Raw genomic sequence first — 15,026 nt, 5'->3', positions numbered from 1 at the left:
TTGTTTGGTAAGGTCTTGAATATCATAGGGAAAAGATCACATCTTTCATTGCTTTATAGCGTTTCACAAGATTGTTCATAAAGGTCTACTTCCCAGCAGAGTATGATTCAGACTTTTTAGAAAATGCCTCTTGGCGTTGAACAAGCAAATGGTAACTTAGACAATAAGATATAGACCAAGACAGTGCATATTTATTTACATGGAAAGAAGAATGGGGTTTATTGTTGAGGGTGATATTTTATTGATGTGGAAGGGCCTAATTATGCAGTAATAGGAATAATTGTTATTGATCGGTAATAGTGATTAAGGATTAGAAGTCTGAAAATTATTTCAGTTAATAATGGCATTTTTTTGCTATTTTGGAACCAAGAGTATATGATAATATTGTCATAATTCCCAGGATTGTTAACTTGTGCAACTCTAAAAGTATTATTAGTAGTTTATCAAGGAATAACCACCTCTTCACATTCCTGAAGAGTGTGCAATTGTTGTTTTTTGAGGAAAGGCTGTGGTTTTGTTTTATTAGTTTTTGCTGGATTGCTATTGTGGAAGCATACATAACCATGCCACTTGGAATCTCCTGTCAAACAGCCTGAGTTACCCATGTACCTTTACAAGGATATCTCCAAGGTAGTTCAGAATTACTGACCCAAATACTCTGAGGCTGGCTGCCTCACCTGTCAAGGCAAATCTGCCTAATGGGGAACTGATGTTACATGCAAATCAAATACTCCGTGTAAAATGAAAAAGAGGGATGATTAGAAGGCTCAACCTAGTCTTTTGTATTCTGATTACTTCTAGAGTAGTACCACTCACCAAATACTACTGTCTGTTTACATAATAGGCAGGCCAGCTATATTTTCTTTATTGTGAGTGAAAGCTCTGTTATGATTGAAGGGGGTGAACTAGTTTACTGTGTTAGTTGAAATGTGAGTCCACCTAATAGAGCAGGTAGCACCATAGTTTTAAAAAGCAGTTTGTCATGTAAAGGAGCAAAAAGAATGTGACTCTACTTTGACCTCAGAGAGTCAATGGGATTTTGTTATAGTACAAAATTACTCTTAATGGAGATTTTTTGGAAGGGTTTTGTTATTTCTTGACAGAAATGAAACTTTGTAAGATGATCCAAGTAGGTTTTAACATACTCAATTGGAATTAAGTTGAACATTCCATTCACTATGTGGAATAAAAACTAAAACAGGACAAATAACAGTTAATAGCTTTCACTGCAGTAAAAGAAGTGTAAGTAACAATGTTCTTATTTCTGACTTTGTCAGAGGGTGATGATGGTAGCTGTAGTTGATTCCGTAAGGTTTTGCTGGCTCTGCATGTTTAGTTGCCTTGCTGATTTCCTGCTGGTTGGTAATGTGTTGAGTCAGGTGGCTGAACTAATGTGTGGTACAAAAGGATGGATAACAATTAGATTAGTATACTAATATGTCACTTCATTTTAACTTATGTTCAAGTCTGAAAAAAGTATTCAGCTTTATTAAAAATTACAATTGGCAACAACCTACTTTTTTAACCTTCAATTTAGGTCTCAGTCATGTGAGATTTAGTATGATGGTTGCCAGGTTTCACTTCCCTGGAGAACCATGTTTACATAGGTATATTTGTCTTTTAGAAGATTATTAAGGTGTATGTATTTGCAGTGAATTCAAGCACACTGGTGTTTTTTGGATTTTTTTTTTCCTCTACATTGATGAAAAATCAGCCTTTCAAAGCTTACTGGTTATCCTAACCACTTCAATGTGATACTGAAGTTGTTTAACAGTTGTAATAGAGGAACTCAGTGACAATATTTAAGTAGTTTTTTTCTGTATATTTACCCAGCATAAATACAACAAATTTTAAATTCCTTTCAAGACCTTGGTTGAAGTATTTAATGACAGTACTAAAATTTTTTAGTAGTTATATTTCTCATGTATAAATTTTTGTCACTGCTTGTGTTTATGTAATATATTACAATTTTCAGTAAGGTTCCTGTTAGCATATGTATTGTTGTTAATAGATTTTTTAAAATCATGTTTTGACAACCTTCTTTTAATCAGTTCTATTTTTGGTACAGCTGTTGTCACTTTGTTTTAGCTTATACCTTGAAGAGCTTTTCTAGGAGTACCTATTCACAGAGTTAGAGAATGGTTTTGGTTGGAGGGACCTTAAGGATCATCTGGTTCCAGTTTCCCTGCCGTTTTTAACCAAATTTATTTAGTTAAATTTTATGCAGAGTACTTCATGGGAAATCCAGCTTAGCATTGGTCTGTTTCTTGAGCATTCATAATTATTGTGTTCGTCTAGTGCTCTCTGTCTGTGGTAAACTTGTCATATGTCTTACAGACTTTCATGTTGTTTTTAAAAATTTTTTTAGTGTGCTTGAAACGTGGCATAACTAATAAAAATTGGATTAATATGTCTGGATGGAACATTTACTGTAGAATTAGATTTTGAAGTGTTGTCCTGCAGGAGTACATGTTTGGTTATTCTATATCCAACTCATGAGTTTTCAGGTGTGTTGGATGTGTATAATCTTTTAACACATGTGGGTAATGCTTAATTTATGGTTGTAGTTTGGTCAGCTGTGTTGTCAAATTCCTTAAGTTACAGTCTTGGTTTTGTATATGGTTAAGTAGAGATAAGGATTAAGTAGGGATTTTGTTTATGTACTGAATAACTCTAGGAAGTCTTCCAATACTTAAAAGTTAATTTGTAGTTGCACAATGCATCTTTGCAATGTAATTTATATCAGAGCAGTGCAATAGTTAATGTATTTAATGTTGTGGATGACTAAGGTCAGTGCTGGTACTTGTCAGCCAAAAATGGTTACTTTCTTAGTCTTGTGAATAAAATGCTGGCAGTGCTAGGTAGGGCAGCATTTACAGCAATGCTGTGTGATGGGGAGCAGTGTGTATAAAAGTGGGATTGTGTTACTCTTGTGCATGATCAGCTAAGAAAAAGTAAATTAGGAATGAGAGGCACTAGTCAGTCCTATTCAGATGGATTAGGTTCCAGCTGAAGTGATGAAAGCTGTCGGGTTGGCCTCTTATGAAATTGTTCTTCAGAAATACATAGCGAATTACATTTCTTACAGGTACTGGAATAGCTTTGCTTTGATATGCTAGCAGGTTAGAATTGGAAATGTTCAATTTATTAACTAAGCCAATTAACTCTAGGTATGTTTGCTTTCTTGCATTTTGGTGTTTCTTACAGTACTAAGTAAATTATTGAGTTGATAACCGACAATTAGTTTGTTTAGATGTCAAAGATACAAAATCTATAGTGCCCAAATACAAGTTTTTATAATTATAAAGTGTTTTCATCAGCATCTCAGTATCAATATAGTTTTTATATATTCTTGTAATAAAGAAGGCATAATGTTAATATGTTACAGCTAATCAGCTAATAATAATGACCAATTTTTTCTCCCCTTTATCTCATGAAGTGTATGAGGCATCTAGTGGTTTTCAATATATCCAGTGATCACTCTGTGCATAAACTGTAGAAGACTGAGTTTTGTAATGCAGAAATACATACAAAATTGTTAAAAATGGGCGGAACACAGGAGGATATGCATCTCCACTTCCCAACATTTCCTGAACTGCTTTATATAAGTGACCAAGTTTTGTGTTTCTTCAGATTGCCTTTGTGTATTAAAATGTATGAAATTTACTTTGGTCTTAAAACAATTAGTGAAAGAGAGAAGGCTCACGTAACATCACTGTGTTAGTGAATAGGTAGTTATTTTTGGACGGTCATGGAAGTTAAAAAAAAAAAATCCCTCTCTCTTTTCATACAAAAGACAAAGAGTACATTAACCAATTGAATGCTTTCTTTTAATTGCTGACTGTGGAGGATCATTGTGAGATGGTTTCCAAAGACTGAGAAAACAGCTGCATGCTCTCTAGGTTGTTCTTTGAAATTGGTGAGTTTTAAGGTGCACCCTTGAATACAGGAAAGAGAATGGTGCTGCTGTTTAGTTTTCAAGTGGAGTTTTTTTTAGTAGTTTTTACTTTTCAGTTCCAAGAATAAGCAATTCTAAAGTTTAGGTAACTCAGTTGTAGTTTTAATTTTATGGTAAACTTCAAAACGAATTATTTAGAAGGGGTCGATGCCAGAAATTTGTTTAAAGTAGTTTTGTTTGTTTTAAAGGTTGTAAAATAGTGTCTTGGCCTTTTATGCACTTCTTCCATTTACTGGCAGAATAGCATTGTGTGGGATTTCAGTGCTGATATCCGGTGATTTTGATATTAATTAGACTGTTCTGTTCTGAAGTGCTCAGGATACATTTTGGGAATGTTCTGGCTTTACTGGAGAGCTTCCTGTTACATGACTTCATAGTTGTTGAACATAAATACAATATTTCATATGCAGAAGATACCTGTGGAAAGTGGACAGCAGTTGATTCTGGTGTGACAGGAGCATGGGACTGTGTGTGGCTTGAGAAGGTCCACTGCAGACCAGTCAGTCTACATTGCTCACAAAGATCGATTTAAAAAAAAAAAAGCGTAAACAGAGGTAATGTGTTTTTTGTAATAAAATACCACCCTGAGGAACTAAAACTGTGGAAGTTCTGTCTGAGCTGATACTGTCAACTGATGTTTTTAAAGTGTGCCAAGTTAACACTGTTGTTTATATCTCATAGATGGCTTCTTTCTTTAATCCTTCTGGTGATTAGTAGTTCATATGGAGTAGTATTACTGCAGATTCTCCCACATTTAAGATATTCAAGTTGTTTATAACTGTGGTTACCTGACAAATATTTGGTTGATGCTGCTGGGTATGGAAAGAAAAACACACAAGAACTTTGACACAAGAACTTTGAATAGCTCTAGAAGCTTCATGTACATTTAGCTGTGCTACTTGTAACGAAGGGAAGAACTTGAGGAGCTGGAGAGAGTCCAGAGGGCAGCAGAGCTGGTGAAGGGTCTGGGGCAGAAGTCCTCCAGTGGAGGATCAGCTGAGGAGCTGGGGATATTTAGCCTGGAGGAAAGGAGACTCAGGGAGACCTTGTTGCTCTCTACAGCTCCCTGAAAGGAGGATGTAACCATGTGGGGCTTGGCCTTTTCTTCAGGCAGCCAGAGACAGGACTAGAGGACATAGTTTAAGGTAAGACTGGACATGGCATTTAATGCTGTGGTCTAGTTGGTATGTTGGTGTGTTTGGTCACAGATTAGACTGGATCTCAGAGGGCTTTTCCAACCTAATTGATTCTATTATTCTGTAAGTATTTGGGGTAAAAGCTTTAGCTTGCTACAGGAAGCTAGAGTAGATTTTTGAGAGGGTGGTAGTTAAGCCTGATGCAAATATGAGCTCCTAGATCTACTTCAATAGTCGTGCTGTGCTGAGGGACTTTACTGGTTTTACAGTTTTCTCTCTATCAGCTAATTACTCACCTCAAGAAACTTTCAGTTTTCCAGTGCTGCTCATTTGGGTGTGGATGGATAGTGTGTGACAGTTGCTGTATCATGTTAGTTGAATATGCCAAGTAGACTGCTGGAAAGTTCTTTAAAGTATCCTCTTGGGAACTTATAAACTGATTTTTATGTTAAAGATATTTAGATTTTTGGAGCATAGTGCTGAGATATGATGAGACAAATACAAGAACTTCATCTCAAATATACAGCTTTTGGAGCATACCAAGAAAATGAGGAGACTATATTTAATCTTCTTTATATTATTTTTTTAAGCAAATGCAGATTGCCACTGGCAACTGTAGTGCAGGATTGATGGACTTTTTCAGACCTGCTCTGGCCTTTCTGACATACCATAATGTTAAATAACATAAATGCAAGTTTTAGTAAGTGGAAACAAATGCTTGACTGTTTTAAATTTACCAGTTTATTATGTCTGAGTTCAGTGTCATGCTTTAGACCCAAATTACTGATATATGAAAATTTGTCAGAAGTAGACTATTTTATCAGTTTTGTTTGATCCTAAGTCTATTTTTTTTTAACTCTGTGTTGTTTTCTGAAGGACAAATGCTATGAATCTTGTTTGCCTGATGCTCAGGCATTTCACTGCTTTAATATTAGGGATGGGGAGTGTAAATGCTTGCCAGCATTTTAGACTGTGTACTGTTGATGCATGCGGGGTACAAGTTCATGTGGCGTAGTATTAAAAATGGCTTGGTTTTTTTGCTAGCATTGCTATTTCTGCTGCATCAGCAGTAGTAGCAAACACCACTGGTGTTAACAGTGAAGACTGTTAAAATTGTGATGAATAAAACCAGCTATTTCTTTGCCAAGTAAGCATACTAAAGCTGTTAGATTAAAAAACACATGAGTTGCGATGTTCCACCAATAATAAAGCACTTTAAAGCTTTCTGTTGACATTTATACAAAGAGAACAGATGAGTATGCTCTATTTCGTTTTGAAGTCACTTTCATACAAACCTTACAACTGCCCACAAAAGAAGGAGTTTTGCAGGCTCTTCTTGCAAAAAGAAATGATTGAATTTTGACACAAGAGCGCTGACAAATTGCTCGAAGTGCTGCCCACTTATCATTGGACTGACAGTTTAATCATTGAAAGTGTACTGCTATATTGAGGAGCAAAAAAGAAGTACCTATAATTTTTCCAAAGCATTAAAAGATTTAAATTTCATTGAAATTTGAAATGCAAACAGGGTTTTGTTTTGTTTTGTTGGGTTTTTTTTTGTGATACACTTGAATGACTTGTTTGCCATATTCTTAGTGTTAATGTTGAGTGCTTCGTACTTTTGCATTTCTTCTGAGAGACTGTCTGTTGGTCTAGTGGATTAATGGTGTGATGTCACTTAGGTTTTTCTTCTAATTCTTTTTCAATAAAAATTGTAAAATTTGGTATCTGCTGTGTACCAAATTTTAAGTTTGATACGTGCTGTGTCAACAAGATTCTTTTTGTGCAGGTGATGAGCTCAGCACGCTACTCATGTTGTAGTTTGAGTGCATGTACTACCTTAGTCTTTAGAACACTTTCAAGAGAGAATATAATTCACTGGTCTTCAGAGATTTTGAGTAAGAGCAGAATATAACAGTTTCCTACTTTCTCTGCTTTTTTTTCTACATTATTAGTTATATTTTCCATATTTTTGCAATGTTATTGGATGCTGTTTGACACACTGTGTATTATATAAAAGTAAGTTGTATTTAGTTGCAGTTGGATAATGCTTTAATGGCACACAGAATTGGTGTCCTGCATGTGTAAGTTGTAGATCTGTATTCAGTGGATTTGGATCCTGTGAAGTGGTGGTATCTGTAACCTTTTTTTTCTAGTTTAGGGACTTACCTGATACCAAAAAAAAAAAAAGGGAAAAAAAATGGTGCTTAAAAGTAACTCTAAAATGCCTAAAAAATGCCTAAAGTGGTGACCTGGCAGCAGTTGTGTGCAATGAAAACACTTAGTAAAAATACTAACTAATTGCACATATTTTGTTGCATTAAAAAAAACCTACACTGCATAGTAGTAAAGAATGAGAAGATACTTGATTCAGTTAGTTCCTCAGTGCTAATCATGTGCATTTGAGTGGACTCAAAGTGGTCTCTGATAAATAGTCATTAGAATTCTTCACTTTTTGCAAAAAGCTATTGTGGAAATATGAAGGTGTTACTTGCGCTTCAGTTTAGTGTCATAGTCTGTAAGAAAAAGATACAGTAATTATTTTTCCTGTCAAAATGCTTAAAATTACGCTGCATATAAAAATTTTGATGTCATTGATACTTTGGGCATAACTTGATTTCTCTGACAAAGTAGAAAACTGAAACTAATGTTTTATGGCATCAGTGAGATCCAAGTACCATGTAGATTTTTAGTTACATGAACATAACCATTATTCTTACCATAACTCTTAAACTTTTAACTTTAAACATTTTCTCCTAACTTTATTGTTTTTTCATATGGAAACTAGCTGGTGCCTGAGAATCTTTCAAAGCTTGATGCTTCACTTGGTTAAGGAAGCATGCCTGCTTGTGTTAGAAGATGATTAGTGTTTTGATTAATTCTGTATCTCTTCCTGATTTTGACTGTTGGATTGGTCCAGTCCCACTTGCTGTGTATTGTAAAAACAATGAATGGTAGTTAAGGTCCTCTTCTGTTAGTTTCCAAAATGAAATTCTGTGTGTGTTGATGACTTAATATGGTTTTAGGAAAAAACATAAGCTGAGAGTTGCATCAGTTTAACTCTGTTTAAATGGATGTAGCTAAATTGGAATATCAGAAGATTTGTTTTAATTCTTAAAATTCTTAGTTTTGGCTTAAATTGCAGTCAGAAATGCATCAATTTAAAAACAGTAAGTCTGCTGCTCTTCCAAAAGATAAAACTTTATAATGTAGGAGCTTTAATGGTGAGAAATAGTAAAGCTGTGACCACTGGTGATGAAAGTGTTTTGCAAAGTGGTAGGACAAGAAGGATTTGAATCTTTTCAGTGATTTCCTACTCTGAATATTCTTGCAGAATGGTTTATGTAGACCTATGTTATGTTGCAACCCAGCAGTCTTAAACACATGTGCAGAGTCTTCCTCTGAAGGAATAACTGACAGCTGAAAATAAGTAACTTCTTTATGGTGTCTAATGTGATGACAAACACATGAACACTGTTCTTTGTGTGTTCAAGGGGGCAGAATGCTCTAAGTTTAATAAAGAAATCAAAACAGTACATATCGGTAGACAGATGTAAGCAGTATAAACAGTATATCCTGCTTCAAAACATATCTTACTAGAAAAGTATTAGATTGAAAAAATATGTTCTGTAGATAAAGGAAACAAACAATTACATTACTTGTATAGTTTCATGGACATAGGAAGAAAAATGTCCTCTGGACCAGAGTGCATGTCATTGCTACCATGGCTAACTAGGTCATGCTACAGCTAAAGATATTGAAACCAGTTTATCTTTTCTTTTAAATTTATTTCTCCACTACCCTGCTGTGGGCAAGACAAATTTGTCATTTACTGCTAAACTTTCTGATTAGAATGTGTAGACCAGGGTATTGTTAAAGGTGAGTATTGTAGGTTTTGAAGTTCTTTGAGTTTCTGTTTTTACCTACAGTAGAGATGGGTACTTACATCCTTTCAGAAACCTATTAATGCATTGACAGAGCTCACAGGTTTTAGAGATATGGGGAAGCTGCTGTATGCCCTTAATTTTTTTTTTTCAGTCATATTTATGATTATAGGTATCTCTCTTTACTAACACTCTGTTAAATCTTTAGAGTGTTATACAATGTAATTACTGCTTCAGCATTAAGACAGAGGTAAAGTACCTAGAATTGTACTTACATGTTCGCTTGGAAAGTAAAGTTTCCTATATTTTGAATCAGTTGGCTTTCTGTGAGAGGGAAGAATCTAAAGAATTGTAAATGTGAAGGAGCTAAGGCTTTATAAATGAACTTGAAAATTGTGATTTTGTGAGAAACATACCAAAGAAGCTCTTGGGCAAGGGAAGACCTACTTGGTAGTGTGTCAGAAATGTGAAATAAGTCTAAATAAAAGACTGTTTACTTGACTTCTTCTTTTTTTTTTTTTTTTAATACGTGAATTCCATGCTAAAACTAAAAAGGTGTGCTTGGAGGATTTGACCTTCCTATTTTAGCAGTGCTCCTCAGATTTTTAGGTATTTTGATGTATTTCAGAACAGAATAAAATGGTGCTTTCTGCAGCTTGAGAGAGCAGAACTTTTATCTCCTCTAACATGCTACTAGTGATGCTTTCTGAAACCTTATTAACTCCTGGTAAACTGGAGGGAGGTGCTGAAAATACAGTACCACATAATTCTCTCAATACACATAACTGCCTAAAGCAAGTGGCAAGGTTTCGAGATACTCAGGAGACTAGAATCTTGAATTGGGTGTAATGGAGACCATAAAAGGAAAGCCATGACAAAAACCATTTTTGTCATCAAAATTCAATACTTTGTATGGAGTCTTGTTGAGGCACCAGAGGTGTGATTAAACAAGAGGCAGGTATGTGAGAAAACTGCTGTTAGTGGTGAAAAAAAAAGTAATCTTGCAGATGTGTAGAAGGATTCAAGCAAAATCTCAAAAAACTCAGGAGGCATATCAAACAGATAGCTTCAGGAGTTGTGCATTTGAGAGAATGCTTGTGGTCAGCTGCACTAATACCTTAGGAAGGAAGATGGGTTGTACTCCATCTGTAGTTAGGAGTGAGAGACAAGGGGTGAACAACAGACTTGATCTAATTATTTTATAATTTAAGTTGTAGTCCTTCCATTCTGTCAAATTGAAGAAAAGTAGAAAGAGTTTCACAGATAATGTGTTCTGCAGAAGTGGAGTTTTGAGACTGGATCAGCAGTAAAGAAAACTGGGAATGCCTGTTGTTCCATGTGTTGCTTCTGAGGCTTTGGAGAAAGTATCTAAGACAAGAGAGAAGGTAAAATTCCAATAAGCAGAAGAAATGGTAGCACTTGAGGAGCAAGTGATACTGGTGGCTGATGTAGGTGACTGTGCCTGTCCTGATGTTTGTTGCCATTACTGTTGGCTTGAATGTAGAGAGAGAAAATACGAACTTACACATGCCGAGAAAACTAAAGTTCAGGTGTCTCGTCCTGTAGTGGATTTTTCTACTCCACTGAGTTGGTAGATGTCTTCATTCTCTATAAAGTTTGAGGCGTGATAGGTAGCTTAGGTTTCTCACAAGCTGAAATTGAAGGGTAGTCCTCAAGCCAGCTCTCGTACTCTCTGTGCATGTTCTGGATGTTTGGCTTTCAAGTGTCATGAATGTGTCAGAGGATTATTTGCAAAAGAAAGATTAAAATAAAAGTCCATTTTCTCCTGTGAAGACTATGATATCCAATATTAGTGATTATATTCTGCATGAAAGATACATTTTAAAAGGAAAATTTTATTTATAGTTGGCAGCTACTGAATAGCTGCCAACTATACATAAAAATGACCATGTTGCTGCTTAAGCTTCAGTTCTTCTACAGACTGCCTAGCTTGTTTCAGTGTAGTGTAAATTAATGGAAAATCTGAACAGAATGAAAAGGGAACAACGTATGTCAAAAGATTGTAGTATTAGTTCAAAGAGATGTGCTGAAGAATTTCTTTACATACTGAAGCCAGTATAAATACTGGTTGCAGTTCTGAGGAATTTGTGCTCATTGCCAAAATTGTCTGTGTGGAAGGAGATGAGGATTTTTTTCCTTCTGCTGTGATTATATGGTGACAAAATTTGTGTTCCCTATTGTAAACCGGTGTTAACTACCAAATCATGATACAGTACATGACTGTGTCAGTTTCCAGCAGAGAAACAACTTGTTCCTGAGTATGCATTTCAGAGATGTCTCCTTTATGATGCTCTTCCCCACCCCACAGCTTTTCAGGTGGTGAAATCTCAGCTATTAATCATTTACCAGAGAAGAAACTGATTATGAAACAGATTCTATTAATCTCTTGACTGCTGCTAGAGTTTCAAGTGACTTCTTTCTGTGGGTTCCTGTATTTAGATGAAAACATAAGATTTCTGTTTTCAGTGTCTTGTTTCATTCTGGAGGTTTTGAAAGCAGTTGTTGCAATTCTAAGTAAAAGACTGGATTTGCTGATTGCTTTGTTTATAGCCCATGCTTATGTCGGTCTTAATGCTTTGGGAACAATCCTGTTGAAATGTTAGTTTTTGGTTTGAAACTTGGTTAATACATTAATTTTGACTAGTTCGTCAGTGATACTGAAATAAACTCATTGAGAACATTTTTACACTATTTGGAACTCCGTAAGTTATGAAATGTAGAACTTCTGATTCTTACAGCAGCAATTACAATACCACGTTTAACAGATTTAGAAGTAAAATGTGACTCTTGTTAAATGTATTTTTTGGTTAAACAAAAAGAAGCTTTGTGTTCATTCTCAGACTGTTACAGCTTAGTGATGCTAATGTAGATTTGAATTAAATTACCCATTTTTAACTACTTTGTAACTACTAAACTGCATCTTCTAAGTAAATACTGCAAGGTGTGAGTAACATAGGTGCAAATGCTAGAAACAGGACTTACAAGTTCGCCCTTGACATTCCCTGGTGCTCTTGAGGAGTTTTTCTTTACTTTGAAATGAAGTAGTAGGGCTTCTGAGTGCACAGAGAGCTTGCCCAGGTCTCTGATACCATACTTGAGTTTGTTATTTTTGTTATCTCTTTGGGGATAGTCAGTAGAACAATATCTACCAGTTTGTTGTCATACCATGTGCTCATGAACTGTACCATTAAGTTGTCCTATTTCCCATAGCTGAAAGATGCTTCTTTTTATTTCTGAGCTATAGTTAATTCCATAACTAGCAGAAGTACTGTATCGATGCATTTTTTATTTTTTATGCTGCGTACAGATTTCTAAATTTTTTTTTTGCTTTCTAGATGCTTTATTATTAAAAAAAAAAGAACTGTTTTTATACACCTTTTAAATGATGTGAGCAATCTTGTAAGTGTTCTGAGGAGGTGCATGTAATTTTTACTTCAGTAGCTGAATTCCATAAACAGCATGAGTAGGCAGCAAATTTACAGACATGAAAGATGTTTAAGGATGGGTACTGCAATTAAAAAAAAAAACGACCAGTTGAAATCCCCAAAACAAAACAGAAGAAAAAAGACAAAACCAGAGCAGATTTTTCAGTTGCTATGATGTTCGTGAGAAGAGGAACAAAATGACATTAAGATTTGGGAATTAATAAAAAGGGAAGATTGTCATGTTAGATTATAATCTGTTACTGTATTTAATGCCTAATATATGTTTTTTCCCCCCACAGAAATTAGCAGAGTACGGAAAGACATGTATAACGACACATTAAATGGTAGTACGGAGAAGAGAAGTGCAGAATTACCAGATGCTGTGGGACCTATTGTGCAGTTACAAGAGAAACTATATGTGCCTGTAAAAGAATATCCAGATGTAAGTATATCTTTTTGGTCACTAAATTATTTTTTTGATCCTTGTGGTCGTCTTTAAATGTAAATTTCATGTGATGCTACCCTTGGATCATGCTGAGTTGCTTTGGATACTAGGGAATCAGTGTATGTTGATTTGCAGTGAGTGTGAGTGGAAGACGGTTGTGTTAAATACAAAATTAGTATGGATTGCTAAACCTTAGACGTAAGTTTCTAATTTTCTTGTTCATTCAGTGTTTTCCGTCCTGAGACACTTGTGAAGTGAATTTTAGGAGGAATGTAGTTCTTGGGATGGTGCTTTTTTCTCTTCGGTGTGCCTCTAAGCGAGCTGCAGAATGCTTTGAAGCTCGTTAAAGACCTTTTGGAGACTGTACTTAGTCTCAATTACTGTTTGTCCCATACCTGTGTAACCATTTCTGTTGCTTATAGAAGTGTCTTTATCTCAGGGTTGGTTGTCCTGTCCTCTCCCCTTGCAACACCCTGCTTAAGCAGAACCCTTAGCTTGTCTGTCAATATTGTGCACTCCATGGGGTGTTCTGTTCCATTGTACATTTACCTTCTGAAGGAGGATGGTTTCATTTAACTAGAACTGTTTTGAATTAATCTGATCTGAAGGGTTTTAAAAACTACTTGGGAAAGAACAGGCCTTTCAAAATCTACCCCAGCTATCCCCAACCGTTTTCATTGATCAGTGACAAAATAGGAAACCATATTATTCTTCCCTAATAGAATTTACAGGTAAGGGGTTTGCACATTAAAGTGATATAAAGTGGAAGATAGTACACAACAGCAAAAATGGAGGTAACACTTGTGTATTTCTGTGGCTTTTCTTTGTATACTTAATTAGATTAAACTCTCCAAATAGAGTTTTATTATTTCAGTGCTGCTTAGAACATACAGGCCTCTAAACAAACCTCACTGTGCCATGCTCCATTAAGAAAATTGAGTGCAAGTCCTTATTCAGAGCAGAATACTTACACAAATGTCTTTTCTCCCTTTTCAATTTTTCACATAGTTGTTTTGCTTTGGGGTAAAACACCCATACTGGGAAAAGTGTTCAGGGAATTTGCACTGGCACTAAGGACATCTCATTTCCGTTGTACTGCATTTTTCTTCCAGATTGAACATATGTGTGTCTATGTACATCTGTGTGCATGCATACATGTCCCCACACCAAAAACAGTAATTCTTTTGAAACTCCTCAGTTGTTACAGATTTTTGAGGGTGATTGTCCTATGCAGTTGTTCTACAGAGCCATGTAAATAGCTCTGGACTTTATACCTCCAGATATCTTAGAATTATATTGCTTAGTGGCTTTTTAGAACATTTCTTAGTTATTGAAATCTTGGTTTCATAACCTGACAGTGTATTCTTTGTGAGGAGTTGCTTTAGTTATTTGTTGCAGTTTTTACCAAACTTGATGCCTGCTGTATGAGGATTATGAGTAAGAAGAAAGGTGTTGGATTTCCCTTAACTATTAAGCTGCTCTTCTAGAAATCAGGGGTTTAGTAGCTTAGCTCTTCACTGCCAGTTAATTATCAAATATAGTGTAAATGAGCAGGAAAGAGTTTGTCTGTAGTTTCTGAAAAAGAAATTATTTCACTAGCTACTGCTAGCTCTTTGTTTTCTTTCAGAAGAATGGCCTTGAAGAGGTCGCTAATTTATTTTAATAAACTCTTAGGCATTCGGAAGTTGGAGAAGCTTGTGATTTGTTTACGCGTGACCTGGAATGAAAAGGCTGTTGGCTCTTTTGAGATGATTTGAAGTGTGTGCTAGAAAATGCAAAGCTTCTGCCACTATGGTGGGTCCTGGCAGTTCAAGCTTCACTGCGGAGCCAAGCCTGGTGTTCTCTGTGTGCTCCTGTATTTGTTCATTGCTACTTGGAGTGGGATCTGCACAGCCTTAATAATTGGTTAATCAACTAGAATATACCACTACATACAAATAAAAAGCTGTGATTTGGTATGTAGGCCATTTCCAAAATATTTTTGAAAGTTAGAAATTAAGTAACCTGCTTTGGATTCAGGCTAGCACGGCATTTAAATGGTCTGAAGTACAGTGATTCCAACTTATTTTTTAAAAAAAGTGTAAAATTTACATGTAAGTATTAATTTCAGCAGTGTAGGTAAATATGTGTGTAAAGAGAGAAATTGTTATCTGTGAG

The 15,026-nt window shown here is 35.6% G+C and overlaps 1 protein-coding gene across 28 annotated transcripts in view; it reads left to right on the top strand.

Moving 5' to 3' along the window:
• QKI (QKI, KH domain containing RNA binding) overlaps window positions 1-15,026 on the top strand; it is a 478,774-nt gene that overhangs the window by 24,208 nt on the left and 439,540 nt on the right. For all 28 annotated transcript variants that reach the window (XR_012054688.1, XR_012054695.1, XR_012054691.1 and 25 more), the window contains exon 2: window positions 12,724-12,866. Coding sequence is in view for 13 of the 28 variants with exons in the window: in XM_030269589.4 (XP_030125449.1) it covers window positions 12,724-12,866 (143 nt within the window). In the remaining 15 variants the exon portion in view is untranslated. The remainder of the gene's footprint in view (window positions 1-12,723; window positions 12,867-15,026) is intronic.

This window comes from Taeniopygia guttata, chromosome 3 (genome assembly GCF_048771995.1).
Source record: "Taeniopygia guttata chromosome 3, bTaeGut7.mat, whole genome shotgun sequence".
Taxonomy (NCBI): domain Eukaryota; kingdom Metazoa; phylum Chordata; class Aves; order Passeriformes; family Estrildidae; genus Taeniopygia; species Taeniopygia guttata.
This window is presented reverse-complemented; position numbering and strand designations above follow the sequence as displayed.